Below are 16,571 nucleotides of genomic sequence, written 5' to 3' on the forward strand. Positions count from 1 at the left end.
ATCAACTTTTTTTCATGATTTATTATAATTTTTTTTCCATTGGAGTTGATGTGAATTATTCATTTACGTGCGTATGTATATATTCAAACGGTCATTTGTTATATAAGGCTAAGCCATTTTAGCTTGCAACACCCTAAGTTGCCCTACCGTTCATTTGGTGAATCGAAGTGGATCGCTAGCTACGACAACCAACGCCTTGAGTTGGTCATATGGACAACCCCCGAGAGTTGCGATGAGGTTGACGATAAGACCAATATTCACAGAAGTGAAGCATGAAGACGGAGTTGGCGATACTAGAGAGCACATCTTTTGAATATAAAAACGACAGAAGGCTCGCCAGAATATATGACATGGAAAAGTTTTAAAAAAAAACTATATACAAATAGAGTAACATGATAAGAAAATATGTTCGAGAGAATCATAAGATGAGGATTGCTTAAAAGCCATGCTCCTTATATATCAAGATCTTTTTCAACAATATGAGCCGCATGTAGCGAGGTTCTTTTACCCTACTAAAAATCGGGCGATTCCTTTCAAGCCAAATGTTCCACTAAGATGTCACTACGATGGAAGTGACCTTGATCTGAGGTTTTTTTTTGACTCCGTCCCACTAAGCTTGCAAATTTGATTGATTCGGTAGTTGAATGATAGGTGTAGGCATTATGCAATTTGGTTCCAAACCTCCTTTTTTTTTTTTATAGGTGCATTCTTTGAATAGGTGGTTCATATCCTCAAACCTCTCCTCACAGAATGAGCAGATCCAATTGCTAGACCAATGACTCATGAGCAAATTTATGCAAGTGTTTGGTTTGGAAGGATTTTAGTATAAGTTCCTGCCAATCTAGATAGATTGGACCAGTGGAAAAGAAACTATGATTAAAAAATACTCCAAATTAAGTTTTAAGATTCAAAATTTGACAGCGGCTCTTATAATGTAGAGCAAACGATGGGGCAGATTTTTTTTTTTTGGAACATTTCTCATGCCATAGCTGACAACAATAAGATGTAAATTAGCTGGTGAACTGTGCACGCCAGACGTAAAACTTATAATCCGCGCTTGCTGAATTCTCGTAGAACCGCAGATAACAGGAACTAACTCTCGTTTCAAGATATCTGGTGGCATGATTTTCCATGGTGAAACTGCAGCACGATGCATGTGATGTTGTCTAGGGTGAGGCGAGAATGAGCGACTTCTGTCAGCTTCATGGCTGCCGCTTTGGGTCCATCTTGCACTTTCAAAAGAGAAACAGCATCCTTGTAGACAAAAGATGTAAAATACTAGTTAGCATTTGAGCAAAATGACATGCAACTACTCTCTGTGAGCGTTCATCAACTATGTGTGCTCGCGCAGTCGCGCGCTCAACCAAGGGTAGGCGTGTGTGAGTGGGTGAACATAGTGGATGGCAATTATTGGTTATTGCGCAAGTAACATTTTGTTCATATGGCACTGGTAGATAGCTCAATAATAGTTTTATTGAACTGATGTTATTTTCTTGGTCGCATAATCAAGAACAGGGTTCAACAAGTGATACCTCATTTCGCATAACATCCCAAAGCCCATCAGTAGCAAGAATCAGGTATTCCAAGCTTTCATCAACCACTTTTTCCTGCATTTTTATAGTAAAACATCACAAATGATTCGTAGGTGACATTCAATAGGCTTTCCCATGAACAATTTCTGTGGCACATAAGAAATCAGTGTTGTAAACAACTTTTTAGAAGAGTAAAATAATATGCAAAGAATGAATATATAGTAGGAGAGTTTTAAATGCTGGATTACGTGAGTTTTCTTATGACTGTCACATGTTTCAACATGTGAATTTTCAACTGTCTGTTTGATGCAGCTATCAGTGGTCCGATAACAGGTGTGATTGAAGTGATCAATCATGAACATCAACGTTTCCCAGATAGACTGCGCTTGCAGGCTGTTAAACGCTGCAGCAGATCCATTTCATTCAGGTCGATTATATGTATACCAGCTATTTCATGATATTAAAGTGCATAAGAAACATGCACTGTGGTTTATCAAGGCAAAAAACATAAAAAAAAAAGCCAGCCCTTGTCCAGATAAAATTGTACTGAACTATTGACATGCATGTAATGGACAGGGAGCCAGTGCAAAAAATAAACTTCAACAAGATACCTGAATTTCTGGTTCTGCTTTCACACAGTGTTTCAATGCACGGTTGCCAAATGCACGGGACATAGCCAGAAGTCCATTAACCCTCCATGTATCTGCTTCCACATGATCAGACTTTTCAAGTTTTCATTCTTATCTCCTATCAGATTAAGCAAAAGCTGGCTAAATACATGAGGGTTACTCTCATGATTAAATGGGCTTACCATCCAAAACAACAATACCTCCAGCATCCTCAATTCTCTTTTGCTCATCTTTCCGGTTAGGTTTGTGATCTTCTGACAGTGGGACAGCTAAAAAGCATGGAAAAAACAAGATTCAAATGTAAGAACAAACAAGTGAATAAATGCCATCACACTGCTGCTAGAGTATTTGGCATGTGGTAGCTTATCAAAGTGGTATAACAACATATAAAAGTTAGTGCATATTGACAAAATCTACTTGGGAACCCAGTAGAGCACCATATTTTTAGTTGATAGAAAGGTTTTAGGTAAGGTTATAGAGTACTAAATAGCAACCATTTATAGTTACAGCAATATGGCAATCTGAAATGAACAAAGAAACACAACAAATAAAATATTACCTTTGCCTGCTTTTAGAGCAACGGCACGAGAATCACCAACATTAGCTACATATAGGTGGTTGCCAACCAAAATCGCAGTCACAGCTGTTGAACCATCATCCCTGAAAGGATTAGAAGATACTGATTCTAGGAAATCAGCATCAGATTTCAGGAACGTTTGGCCTGTATTTTGCAAAAGCAGTCAACAATGAGAACATTAGTTATCATAAAACTGGACCTGAACATACTACAACTGAAGCAGAGGGGAAGACATTACTTATAGCAAGCTTTGTGTCTTGTAGAAACTTAGGATGCTTTACAAGGTTTTCAAACAGATGGTCTTTCAGATACTCAGCAGCAAGTGGTCCTCCATGACCTAATGTGTGAAATGTTCAGACCAAAGACCTGATTGGGATGAAATAATAACTCAATGAAAGAAAGCCCGAATACAGTACCATCAAACACGCCAAATAGACCGACTTTTTGTTCATTGATAGTAGTCATCTTTATGCTAAAGCGATCCTCCATAGAAGGTCTCCTCCCCTTGAAACTTGAATATCCCCAGCTAAGTTGACCATCGTCACTGCCAGAGATTTTGATATTATGTTAATCCAATAGTGTCTCAAATCTCTACTAATAAAAAAGGACAAGAAGTACAGAAAAGTTGAAGTATTCTGAAAATGCACGGTCAAGCTAACTTCAAATACCAACAGGTAAATACATGCAAAAATGGTAAAACCATAATGTTACACCGTACCAGTTCATATTAGGATTATAAAAAGAACTACACTAGAATATCTGAATATGTAAGATGTTTAGTAGATCTTCTGAAAAAGAATTGAACTGCATGTTCGATCGCAAGTCCAGAAATCAGCATTGGGAGCGGTCCCTATCGTATCGTATAAACTAAACACAGCCAAGTTATATTCGCCCGTAAGCATCAAGGCATCGCTATTGTTTCTCCAGGACCTGAGCATCACCAGCAGTGACAACGGACAACGCAGTGGTGAGAGAGCACACGTCGCTAGCGAATAATCCGGGACATGGCCATTAATTAGTTCTCGAATTAGCGAGTGATTACCTGGCGGAGCCGCCGGTAATCCATCCCTTGGACTCCGACGGCGGCCGCGTGCGCGCGGCCGACCCCGCGGCGCGCCGCCGAGCCTGCGTCCGCCGCAGAGCACACGACGACGGGGAGGAGGAGGAGTAGGAGCCCACCCCGCAGAACCCGGGCCACCCGCGGGAGCCCTCGGCGGCCACGCGCCCCGGCGCCTTAGTGCCGACCAGGGCACGCAGGCCGGCGGCGCGAGCCATCCTCCTGAGCAGCGCGCCGGCGACGCCCCCGCCCACTCCCCCTCCGCCGTGGCCTCCGCCTCGGCCTTGGTGACCGGTGGAGCGAGGAGGAGTCGGCGACGGAGGCCTGGGCGGTGACATGAAACAATTTTTGCTGTTATCTATCCGGTGGAGTAAAATCGTACTGCTCCGCGACAGCGAAAATGACGGCGTCGCGAATTCGATAGAGAGAAAACCATACCAAATTGAATATATGTAATATACTATGGAAAACTATATTCATTCTAAAATTTAATTACTTTAAAGTATTTTTAGCAAGGAGTTAACGTTGAAAAGAAATTTCATGATATGACTTTAATAAATGGAGAAATAAATGAGGCGCAGAGGTAGATAAGAGTGAAATAGAAAGAACATTGAATTAAGGGATCGAGGCAAAAAAATGTTTATATTCTGATACAATATTCAATCCCAAAAACAAATAATTATCTGTTTTACTTTTATTTTATTATTAACGACGTGGATTTCTTATAGCATACGAGATCTTAAGAAGTGTATCACTATGTGATCTGGATTGATTGAATGATTGTAATTTAATAATATTTTCTCAAACATGTAATAATACGTTATCAAATATATATTCTGAACGTTTGCACCGGCAGATTACTACTAGAAGAAAGTACATAATCCTTTACAATACACTTTCGTATACTAATTATATCTAATTATTACTCTATCCGTTTAATATTATGAACAATGAGCGGATCCCACAAATTTTTAGAGTGTATGAAGAATGTTTTTTTTATTAAATCCACTTTGTAATATTTTCTTTCTAAAAGTAAATCCTCTCAAAACTTTTTTCCAAAACATAAGCTATTTTACCACTCTTGATTGACTTGGCAAGGGTTTTCCTATGCTAGACGGAATAACGTTGCCAAATGATGTATACTATGAAACAACTTTTGGAATATTTAAAATGTGCATTTAATAAAAAATTCATATTTGAACACGCCATATAATTTTTTGTGCAGTATGCATATTTGCCAAGAGAGATTTGAGATGGCAAGAAAAGTTATTTGGATTGGTACACCCCACCACAATGACAACAATGACAACAGTACCTAGTCGAAAGTAAAAAAAAAGGTTTACAGATGACCTAAAAATTTTAGGTAACAAAAGATGGTCCAAAATACAATTTACTTTAAAAAAATCCACATACTTACGAATTCAAACAATCCTTAAATTTAGTACAGATGTTTAAATGGGCCGTGTTCTAGTGGGCCAGCCCAAGTACGAAGCTACATTAGTTGGGCCGGGCACAGCACGGGCACGAATGCCGTGCCGTGACGTGAGTCCATGGACGGCGTTAAGCTAGGCACGGAAACAGAAGGCGTGGACCGTTGGTTGGCCCGGTCGTCGCCGCCGTGCTGCCGTGGGTCCCACCTCCACGTTCGTTCACACGAGGCCCGCGTTTCCGTCCTCCGCTTTCCATCGCCTCGTCTCCCACCTCCACCCCACCACCACGGCGGCACCAACCGCCGCGCCCACGAGCCCACGACGCATGCTCCGCCGCCCTCCCCGGAACGCGACCCCCTAGGTAAGGTAAGTAAGTAAGTAAGCAAGCTTCTCTCGCCCCTCCCTCCTGCCCGGCCGGAGAGAGAGAAGAGAAGAGAGGTTGGTTTTCCGCGAGGGAGGAGAAGGGCGCCTCGCCTCAGGCCGGAACGCCGATTACATCGCCAGTTTTTTTTACTGCTTCCCTACGGATGCTCTGCTTGTTTGCTTCCTTTAGCCGGCCGTGTTCAATTTTGTGTTTAGATAGATAGCGCGGCGTCTGTAGGTTTGGGTTGGGGGGCTTGTCCTCCGGCGGCAGAGGTTTCAGTCCAAACAATGGTGTAGCAGGGTGGTTTGCAATTTTTAAATTTTCTCAATTGCTTTGATCTATCATCATAGGGATCAAATATGTCACTGCTTGGTAGCTCTAATAATTTTATCGGACACGAAAGTGGTACTAATTGTCAGTTTCCTGCTTATCCGTAGAACGGGGTGAACTTGGAGTAATTTCTTTGGTTAACCACCATTTATTTTGATCGTGGCTCCTTGCAAAATAGTTACAGGGGGTGACCGGCATATCTGCAAACGAAAAATAATTTGTGGATAATTTTTTTGTATATGTGTTCTCACTGATCTAAAAGCCAAGGCTGAAAAATAAAATACAATGAAAAAACCCCAAAAATAAATCCAAATTTAAGATTAAAATACAAATTTTGGCTTATAAGCATATGCACAAGAGAAAAGATAAGGGCGACAAAGAAGTATATTGAGATAAAGAGATATATGTTGAGGCTAAGTTTTTGGTTGTTCTGTGCTTGTTTTTTTTAAGTTGATGTGGAAATGAAACTTATAATTGTGTAGTTTATTTTACAGATCAAATTACAGTTAGATAATATATAAATTATATTATCCAACTGCCATGTCTCCCCTAACTGTTTCATATTTCTGGAACATAATAATACTATCTTTCTCAGCATTTTTGTAATATAGTGCGAAGCTTATTTTAAATTTTAGGATTCGATTTTTTGGGGATATTTTTGCACTTTTGTTGCCCACAATCCTCTTTTCATGATAACTAAGAAGTAAAAATATCTATCTAAAATTATTCTAAATAATAAAATTTTAAATTTCAAAAGTAGCTTTGAATTTAAATAAAAGCCGTTGACCAAACACTGAGATATCAAAAAGCTATTGCGTTAAACAAAACACAATCCACAGCAATAACAAATGGAGCCTTCTTTTCATACTTCAGGGAACCATCAAATCACCATTTCACCATTCTATCTATTATTCAATTAACTATGTAAACATTCGATAATCAGATGGGCATTTCTATAAGATACACAAAATCTATGGTGACTGTTGTGGCATAACAAAGCTTGAATTCACTGTTTCCATTTTATTATCTAAGATCTGCTGCTTTTCTTTTTTCGTCCATGTTCATGTGCATATGTGTCACTTCCCTTAATTGTGCTTAATCATCAGGGAACTTGATGTATGCAAACACCACCCTATAGATCTCTATAGCCATTCTGGCAGCTAACTTTTGGTTTGGTGGATTTGTGGAAAATGATGATGGGAAGAGAGGACAAATATGTGAGGTCAGTTTCTTCCATCACCAGTTGTTTGTTTTTTGACCAAAATTCCATCACCAGTTTGAAATAGCTACTGCCTACGAACAAGAAAGCATTGTCAAAACTTTTATGATATAACTTATAACAAGGACATCACAATACATATAGAGATGATAATTTTGGCCCCCGAGACCCTAAAATGGACCGACTTGTAGGAACACTTGCTGTTGCTCATTTCCTTTTGCAGCACATAGACATGAATGAGATAATTTCTCTGCAATTATGCCTCAACAGCAATCTAGCGCCCAAGACCAGCAAGAACCCTACAATATATATGCTATAATGAAGACTGCTGGTAAAGAACCTGATTGAAGTTAAAAAAACTTTAGGCAGTCAGGCCTATAAGGGCCTGATAAATGAATACTAAAGCACTGGGATCCGTTAAAGTTTTGAGTAAATATTGAAAATCACTACTGAAAACTTGATGTATAATTGGTCTGTCTTATTTGTTTTTACATATATGCAGATTTGAGGACTGGAAATCTGAGCAGTCAGTTATGTCACCACGGAGGCAAAATGTAATGAGTTCACTCAAAGAAAGAGCTGCTGGAGTTTTTGCATGCCTAGGAAACCTTGTGCATTCTCAAACCTTAAAGAGATCAGTGCTCCATGAAAGGAAGTCAATGACTAGCACTCTTCATCCTCAGGGACCATTTCTGCAAAGCTGGAACAAGATATTTGTTTTGTCATGTATATTTGCAGTTTCTGTGGACCCATTATTCTTCTATATCCCGGTTATCAATGACAACAATACATGCTGGTATTTGGATAAAAAGTTGGAAATCACAGCAAGTGTCCTGCGCTTTTTCACAGATATCTTCTATATACTCCATATCATATTTCAGTTCAGGACAGGCTATATTGCGTCTTCTCCTACAACTTCTGGTCGGGGTGTCTTGGTTGAGGATAGATATGCAATAGCAAAGCGATACTTGTCAACGTATTTTCTGATTGATATCTTTGCTGTTCTACCCCTCCCTCAGGTACTTGGCTCAATATAGAACTATTTCATAGCATCGTTCAAATGATTCTTTAGAATTATGATGGTATGTTGGTGATTTGGCTCTATAAGAACAAATTATACATATAACTTAGGATTATTGGTTGCACCTTTGATAGTTCCTGCCTGAGAAAAATAATAGATATTGATTTCTTATATGATTTATAATTATACAATAGAATTCACATGTTGGAATTATGGGATGATTGATGGATGCATTTTCGGTAAATCCCACACTAGAAAAACAATATATTTTGGCCTGTTTTAAGAGTCACACTGATACATGCAATTCTATGTTGGAAATAGGGGATCATATTCAAAGAGCTTTGTTGTGTCTTCTATGAATTTGCAGTGTTAATAGTGAATTAAGTTATGAGCCTTTGATTTTTTCAGTCAAGATTGTAATCATGATCAACTTTGTTACCAGGTGGTTATTTTGGTCGTTCTACCTAATCTTCGAGGCTCAGAGGTTGCAAAAGCCAAAAACATCTTGATGTTTATAGTTATATGCCAATATGTGCCTCGACTAATCCGAATAAGACCACTGTATCTCCAAATCACAAGGTCTGCTGGGGTAATTACAGAGACACCTTGGGCTGGTGCTTTTTTGAACCTTTTAATTTACATGCTCGCCAGTCATGTAAGTATTCTGTTCTCAGGGTAGTCAACAACGCAAATTAACTCTCCTTTGCCTGAGCAATATTTACTGCAGTAGTAAAAAACTGAAAATTTGACAAATTTCCTGTAGAGGTTATATGAATTGATACTGATCAAAATAAGTTCAGTTAACCTGGTTGATGTGTGGTATGGCTGGAATAGCACTTGCATAATCTTATTCTTATCTCTTTTTGTGCCAAACCAGACCCATAAACACCTTGTCTTCTGGTTTTCGTCAGCAAAGTTGTCTAATTTTGTATGCGTGTTGTAACCTTGTAAGTTCAGGAATTCACAGAAAAGGATTTTGTCCAAAATTTTCTTGATCCATTTCTCTGCGAAAGAAACAAACTTTTATTTTGTCCAATCTAAATACATCCTAATGAAAATACTACAAACTATTACTTGCTATCAACTGTCATGTACCAATTATTTTCTAAGAGTTATTTAACACTTAGCTTTGTAATCCATCCAATTTCTCAAGGGTCAAGCCTCAAGATATGTTCTACCACAGATATGCAAATTTCCTACCATTGTTGTTAATAGATATTTGTAACACTCTTGTCCACTTCTATAATTATATTTCCATGCTTCTTATTCGCTCTATATCTATTTCCTAATGAATGTCATTTAGAAACTCATAACAGTCAATCTTTACAAAATAAAGCCTTTATACTGGTAACAAAATAATATTATGGGCTTCTTCCTTTAAAAAGTGGCTATAATATCCTTTTTGGTGAAAACGCTATGGTCCCTCAAGTTTTGCTCAAGACGCCTGCCGGCCGCAATCCGGGTGTGTTGTCCAAGTTTTCCTTTTTGTTCAGAATCAACATTGGATCCACCTTGAGTGGGACCTGCCAATGCCTAGTCAGTCTTGACCTTTTGACTTGACCAACCCATTTGATTGTGTATATCCATGTGGTGCTCCAAGTGGTTCCAAGGACAATCTTGATCCATAGTCAAAAAACTTGGAGGACAGAGTAGACAAATTGATATGTCAAGGACAATCAGGTGTAACTTGAGGGACCAAATTGGTTATTCACCCAATCCTTTTTAAGACAACTATTAAGATAACACCAGCAACAAGGGGCCAAAAGTTTAGAGTGGCAGTTGTAAATAGTAAATGAACCAGGCAAACAAGGAATGACCCCTTTGAAGTTTTTTCAACAATTTTTTTCAGACAACTAATTTGGAAAATAATTAAATATTAGTGGTCCCTGCCCCCATCTAATTGTATTATTCATAAGTGGGATAACTTTTACACGGCAGTGCTACTAACTTGGATATAATAAATAGAACTTTTTTACCATCTTTGAAAAAACACCTCAAGATACCACACTTTTAGTGTAAATGTTTAGTACCTTGAGGTACCAAAATTTTTGGTACCTTGATGTACTTCTCAAGGATGATAAAAAAGCCCTAATAAATATTTCTATGCACCTTAGATATTTACGACAAATCTTTTAAATGCTGCAGGTCCTTGGAGCACTTTGGTACTTGCTTTCCATTGAACGCAAAGATGCCTGCTGGAGAGACAAGTGTAGTAATAATACTGCAAACTGTAACTCCACATATTTATACTGTGGGATTAAGGAAAATACGTTCTTAGGGAATGTTTGCCTTCCAATCAACTCAAACGGGATAGATCCGTACTTTGGAATTTATGTGCCAGCTCTCAATAATGTCTCACAGTCATCTAGTTTTTTTGCAAAACTATTCTATTGTATTTGGTGGGGTCTGCAAAATCTTAGGTTTGTCCAGAATACAAATAATCAAAGTATTCTATATTTGAACCGATAAATAAATTATATGCCACTTATATTTGTGTTGATCTATTTAATGCAGCTCTCTTGGTCAAAACCTGAAGACAAGCACTTATGCATGGGAGAATTTATTTGCAGTTTTTGTCTCGATATCAGGCCTAGTTCTGTTTGCACTGCTAATTGGTAATGTACAGGTAAAGATATTTCACATCTATGGCTATGACTTATACAAGCCAATTTCTCTATTTATGTTATTATTCAAGCTTTTCATAATATAACTTGCATCACAGATTAGAAATGTGCTGAAATTCAGTTGAGTGTTATGATTCTAGTGCCTACTCAATCAATTGGAGAGAACTTGAATGCCATACTGATGCTAAAGAAATATATCCCAGAACAAATAAGAATATTTTCAATGAGATAATCATGGAAAATTCAAAAAATAATGGACCATATTGACTCTGAAAAAAAGGAGACCAACTGTCCCCTAGGGTACTGCCCTCATGCAATTAAAGCAATGGAACCTTGCAGTGCCAGCTTTCGACCTTAATTCCAATGCCATTTTGAGAGAAGACTACCATAATCTTGATAGGAATAAGATCATCAGACCTTGTTTACTGCGCTGATCTTTGTACAAAATGGTTCAGGTTATCAAAAAAGATAAGGCCCTGGCTTGATTTGTTAAATGTTCTACAAAAAATGTTTCAAAGGATCCCTGACATTGAATGTTAGATTTACAATAAGGTGTTTTTTTGCTGAGTAATGATATCTTTTGTTAGTTTTACAGACCTATTTGCAGTCAGCCCATCTAAGGGAAGAAGAAATGAGAGTGAAAAGTCGTGATACAGATCAATGGATGACATATCGACTGCTTCCTGAGAACCTCAAAGAGCGAATACGGCGTCATGAAAAATATAGATGGCACCAGACCAGTGGGGTTGACGAAGAACTCTTGCTTATGAATCTCCCCAAGGATCTTAGGAGGGCAATAAAACGTCATCTTTGCTTATCACTTCTCATGAGGGTATGTTCTCACAAGCTTTTCTTTATCAGAATAACCTGCTGGAGTAATCTTATAAACATTTCACTTATAAGAGAATTATATTGCTTTCTGTTGAAATTGGTCCCTTTTAATCAGCATTTCATTAAGTACAATAGATTTATGGAAAGGAAATTCAAAACTTAATAGGCCTAGTCACAAGGTTGATAACTGAGGGTTGGTAGATCCACTGATTGGCTACCCCCGGAGGCCCACCGGGCCTGTCAAGTCATTGGCAAATGTGCAATGGAATCTTTGTGTTCTCATAGGGATTAATTATATTTTTTCATGGTAGGCACTCAATATATTTTGGTTTTTGTCAGGGTCTAAAAATTTCTTGGTCCATCACTGTAGCTGAAGTTAGTAGCTACATTGTGCCATTGTGTGCTCTGTTTTTGGGTGTATACAACTGACAGCTGGATATCTTTAGACTATTGCTCATCATACTATAAATTTTAAAACTAGACATGCATTTTCCTCACAGTTGCTGGTGACATCAATGTAGCCTGGTTGCTTGAACACCTTGATCATCCTGCTAACCAGGACATTGTCAAGAATGACAAAGGCCATTTTCCACAAGGCACCTAGATGAAGGGGGTGATTGGTTGACTTTTTCATGGAAAAAAAAGCTTGGTATATTTGCAATTGAAAAATAATTTATGAATAAAAAATTTATGTACGTATTCTTAGCGATTTAAAAGCCAAGGCTGGAAAAAAAAAACTACGGTGAAGAAAACCCCAAAGTAAACTTCAAATTTAAGGTTGAAAGTTTAAACTTTGGCTTATAAACATAAGCATAAGCGAAAAGACGCAGGTGGAAAGCTTTAAGTTCTTTTACCTTCTTTTAAATAGTTGTAGAGCTGCTTACGTGTTGCAAAGTCTCATTGTTTCCTTCTATGAGCCTAAGCTAGTTAACTCTAAAGTGGTATTTAGGTCTTCCAATAGTCCCCTGCTTTAGTGTCATGGGCATTATTCCAGGAGTTCTAGGCGCATGGGATACTCTTTTCCCTAGTATTACGTAGTTTACCTAGATTAGTTGGATAGAGTCAGATTTTGTTAGGATAGGATGGTGTTTGTCAGGACAGGATTTAGATCGGTAACCCTCAATCCACTATCTATATGAAGAGGGTCTCTATGTATGTAAGGTAGACAGTAGATTGAGTTATTCTCTTGTGTCTTCGTCCCTGCCTCACCAACGCTGTGGTGATCATGACTCTGCTGGGCCGACAAGGTCCAGGGCTTGGCTCTGGTACTTCCTATTATATCTAATCTATTCCCCTTCGCCCCAAAATATCCTTGCATGCGACATTTAGGTCATCAGTAATCGAGCGTTCAGTGCGTGAAATGTGCCTGAGATACTCGTGTAGAAACTGAAAAGCCAAGTCATGTCAAATTGTTGATGAACTAGGTGTGGTTCATCTTTTCACTTCTAAGGTGCTGGTTCAGACATTATGTTCAGAAAGCATTACCAAGTTGGGAAACAGATGGTGAAATGGAAGGGCGAAAGGACGAGGTCCATTTGGGGTTTACATGGTGAATCTGAAATCAGTTCTATTATCCAACTTCTGTAGTTCTGTTCTTTCTCTATGCATCTGAAATGCTCTTCATTTACGCTTTTAGGCATATTTTCTCACAACTTTGGATTTTAGTAGCACCATAGCAAGTCGTCCGCTTGTCTGTGTGACTTTCGAAGATCACATGCTTGTTATATTTTTGGGTGTATAAAATTTCTTTGGACGATAATGGAAAAATCTTACTGGAATTAGTAATTAACTCTAACTAAATTCCACGGGACAACAATGCCAAATGGAGCCATATTCTAGGGAGGTTCTTTGGGAACATATTCCAAGGAAAGCATGAATTTGTTGCACAAGTAACTGTTTTGCTAATATGTTTTATGGATGAATCTAGATAGTTTATCCTCCTGCTATGGATGGATATAGACCATCCATCTCCTTACCATGCTGATTTTATGTTGCTGTTTTCTTGTTTCAGGTTCCAATGTTTGAAAACATGGACGATCAGCTCTTGAATGCCTTGTGTGACCGCCTAAAGCCTGTTCTATATACGGAAGGCAGCTGCATAATTCTTGAAGAGGATCCAGTAAATGAAATGCTCTTCATCATGAGAGGTAGCCTCATGAGTATGACGACTAATGGTGGAAGAACTGGATTCTTCAATTCTGATGTTCTCAAAGGTGGGGACTTCTGTGGTGAAGAACTCCTGACCTGGGCTCTCGACCCCACATCAGTTTCCAGCCTCCCTAGCTCAACCAGGACAGTGAAGACAATATCCGAAGTTGAAGCTTTTGCTCTGAGGGCTGAAGACTTGAAGTTCGTGGCCACCCAATTCCGACGGCTCCACAGCAAAGAGCTCCAGCACACGTTTAGGTTCTACTCGCAGCATTGGAGAACCTGGGCAGCCTGTTTCATCCAAGCAGCCTGGCATAGGTTCTGCAGAAAGAAGATTGAAGATTCTCTACGCGAGAAGGAGAAGAGGCTGCAGTTCACAATTGTGAACGAGGGCACTTCCTCCCTCAGCCTCCGGGCAGCGATATATGCTTCACGTTTTGCTGGCAACATGATGCGGATCCTGAGGAGGAACGCCACCCGCAAGGCCCGGCTGCAGGAAAGAGTGCCTGCAAGGCTGTTGCAGAAGCCGGCAGAACCCAACTTTTCTGCAGAAGAACAGTAATTCTGTCTACTCTGTGCAATCCACGAATAGGAAGGAGTTTTTGTGCATTGCTTGTGCATTGTTTACCTGCTGATGCTTGCTTTTCATTTGACACTAGCACCACAAAGGAGAGAAGAAAAAATCGCAATAGGTGTTTGTATCTCTATGTAGCACTGTATATGTGTTTGTATATGATAGGGTTATATGTGTAATTATTAGTTATATAGACTATGTTTATAGTAGTATGGCGAGCATTCGATTCTGCATTACCATCATGCTCTTGAAATCAAGGGATGGGGCAAGATCACATTGTAATGGAGACAGTTGTTTTAACTCTTAGATTATCCCCATATGTTGACATGGTATGGAATTAATTAATGGATTGTTAAAGATTTGTCAGCCACTCGTTTTTAGAAAAAACAAGTGTCCCTTTCCATTCCGGCAATGCTAGTCTAGTGTGCGGTGCTGGTTTCCTTGTATGAAAGTAATAAATCATCTTATCACTGGATTATGCCCGTTTTTATTACCTTTTAAAGAAAAAGTCAGTTTTACTCCTTTAAACTATTTTATTGGAGCACTTAACTCCCTAAACTATTTTTAGCTTATTTTACATCTGAAGTATTAAAAACGATTCACTTTACTCTTTAAGACCATTCTCAGTGCAATGTCATGTCATCAGAGCATATTTGAGTGGATAAATAAAACAAGTGTTCTCAATGTAAAATTTCATTTCACGGTTTCATAGGCTAACATATTACTTAAATGTTGCATTCAACTGGACAATAAGAGTTTATTAAATATGTGGAGATGAAACAAATTACTCTCACTTGAGGTTTCAATCTAATCTAGTTTTATGGTCTAGATAACCATATATACCAAGTTTTATGCCCATAAAACTCAACTCCTCTATCTAATCATAAATTCCATTCCACATCACCATTTTTGCTTATGTAACATGCCATTTAATGAGATTGAAATCGCTTTGTCTTCACGGAGGCTGGCCTAATATTACTTCTATTTTTTTATTTCTCTATATTAGTCATAGTTGGCACTGGAATTTTGTTATGACGACAGATGCGTTACAGTCTCACCAATTTTCTTAGAATGTTTCAAATATCAATATTTTAAAGTTTAAGTAAATAGTCATGAAAAAATGAAAATATTTTTAAATCTTGTTAACAGTGTCATCCATGACTCTAAAAAATGCATCTCTTAGAATATAACTTGGATTAACAATAGCAACAAAGGAAAATGTTAGTTAGTATAAAAGTGAACTATTTTTAATAGTTTAGGGGATAAATGAGCCAAAAAATAGTTTAATGAGCTAAGTGGTCCAACCAATTATTTCAGGAAAGTAAAATGAACTTTGTCTCTTTTAAACCTTTTTATGTCTTAATTTTGAAACTAAATCATTTCAACTCTTATGGCATGGATGTCAAATCATGAAGATGGTGTGTGGCAGGGTTATTCTGCCACACCAATCTAACGAGTGTTCCATACTAGTTATGATGAAACAACAGTGTCATGCCAATTTCTTATAGTGTGGCCATGTGTTACTTTTATTTAGCCATGTCAGGCGGGGTGGCGTGGTCAAGTGTCTTAGGTATGAAAAATATATTCCCTCCAATCTTTAATATTTGTTGTTAGGACAAATAATTTTAGGCAAAAGATACATTTGATTATCTAAACATGATGTATTAGTGGCTGGAGGAAGTAATTTACTGAAGTCTAGTTTTAAAATAAAAAACTCATAAAATTATCAAAAAAAGTCTTTATTTGAGTAATTGGGACAATGTATTTATACTTCAATCAATTTATGACATTCTAACTATAAGTCAGATCATTCAAGTCTTCAAAAACTCGAGGGGCAATTTTCATGGGAAGTTATACATACTTTCCTTGTGTCCACTGACTGATTTCTCCATTTGTAGGAATTTCAGCTCAGCCACATGTTATCGAAATTAAAAAAAAATAAAAAGGGAAGATGCCTGCCCCAATATTTCGTTTCATTCCAAAGTGGATAATAAGGATTAGATGCCCGAGCCGGATCACACGAAAGGTACGTGTAATCTGTTTATTTAGGAGACTGCGTACGTCTCTTATCTAATCACACTTCGGTTGCAACTCACGCCCAGAAATTTACACCAATTTCTAAACAATAGCATGTATTAAATCTCGGTCCAGGAATCAGCCCGAGTACACACTATGACAAATTAATACACAGTTCCACGACTTAAAAATAAATAAAAGCAATTATCAATCGAAATG

The 16,571-nt window shown here is 38.2% G+C and overlaps 2 protein-coding genes across 6 annotated transcripts; one reads left to right on the top strand and one right to left on the bottom strand.

Annotated features, from left to right (window-relative positions):
- Nucleotides 1-821: 821 nt before the first annotated feature.
- Nucleotides 822-4,163, bottom strand: LOC102710989 (probable protein phosphatase 2C 56). Its single transcript, XM_040525132.1, has 8 exons — nt 3,781-4,163; nt 3,155-3,282; nt 2,977-3,075; nt 2,721-2,882; nt 2,344-2,430; nt 2,144-2,235; nt 1,533-1,607; nt 822-1,254 (listed from the first exon to the last, which is right to left on the bottom strand). The coding sequence occupies exons 1-8, from the start codon at nt 4,131-4,133 to the stop codon at nt 1,105-1,107; spliced, it is 1,146 nt and encodes a 381-aa protein (XP_040381066.1). The 5' UTR covers nt 4,134-4,163; the 3' UTR covers nt 822-1,104.
- Nucleotides 4,164-5,490: 1,327 nt separating this feature from the next.
- Nucleotides 5,491-14,693, top strand: LOC102711267 (cyclic nucleotide-gated ion channel 1-like). 5 transcript variants are annotated; one of them, XM_006656071.3, is made up of 8 exons: nt 5,491-5,591; nt 7,026-7,141; nt 7,641-8,157; nt 8,602-8,814; nt 10,305-10,579; nt 10,674-10,785; nt 11,379-11,615; nt 13,626-14,693. In XM_006656071.3, the coding sequence occupies exons 2-8, from the start codon at nt 7,110-7,112 to the stop codon at nt 14,322-14,324; spliced, it is 2,085 nt and encodes a 694-aa protein (XP_006656134.1). In that variant the 5' UTR covers nt 5,491-5,591; nt 7,026-7,109; the 3' UTR covers nt 14,325-14,693. The 5 variants fall into 5 exon arrangements, with proteins under 5 accessions (XP_006656134.1, XP_015694209.1, XP_006656135.1 ...); XM_015838723.2 differs by having other exon boundaries at nt 8,602-8,748; XM_006656072.3 differs by having other exon boundaries at nt 5,495-5,586.
- The last annotated feature ends 1,878 nt before the right edge of the window (nt 14,694-16,571 follow it).

Source organism: Oryza brachyantha, chromosome 6, assembly GCF_000231095.2.
Source record: "Oryza brachyantha chromosome 6, ObraRS2, whole genome shotgun sequence".
Taxonomy (NCBI): Eukaryota; Viridiplantae; Streptophyta; class Magnoliopsida; order Poales; family Poaceae; genus Oryza; species Oryza brachyantha.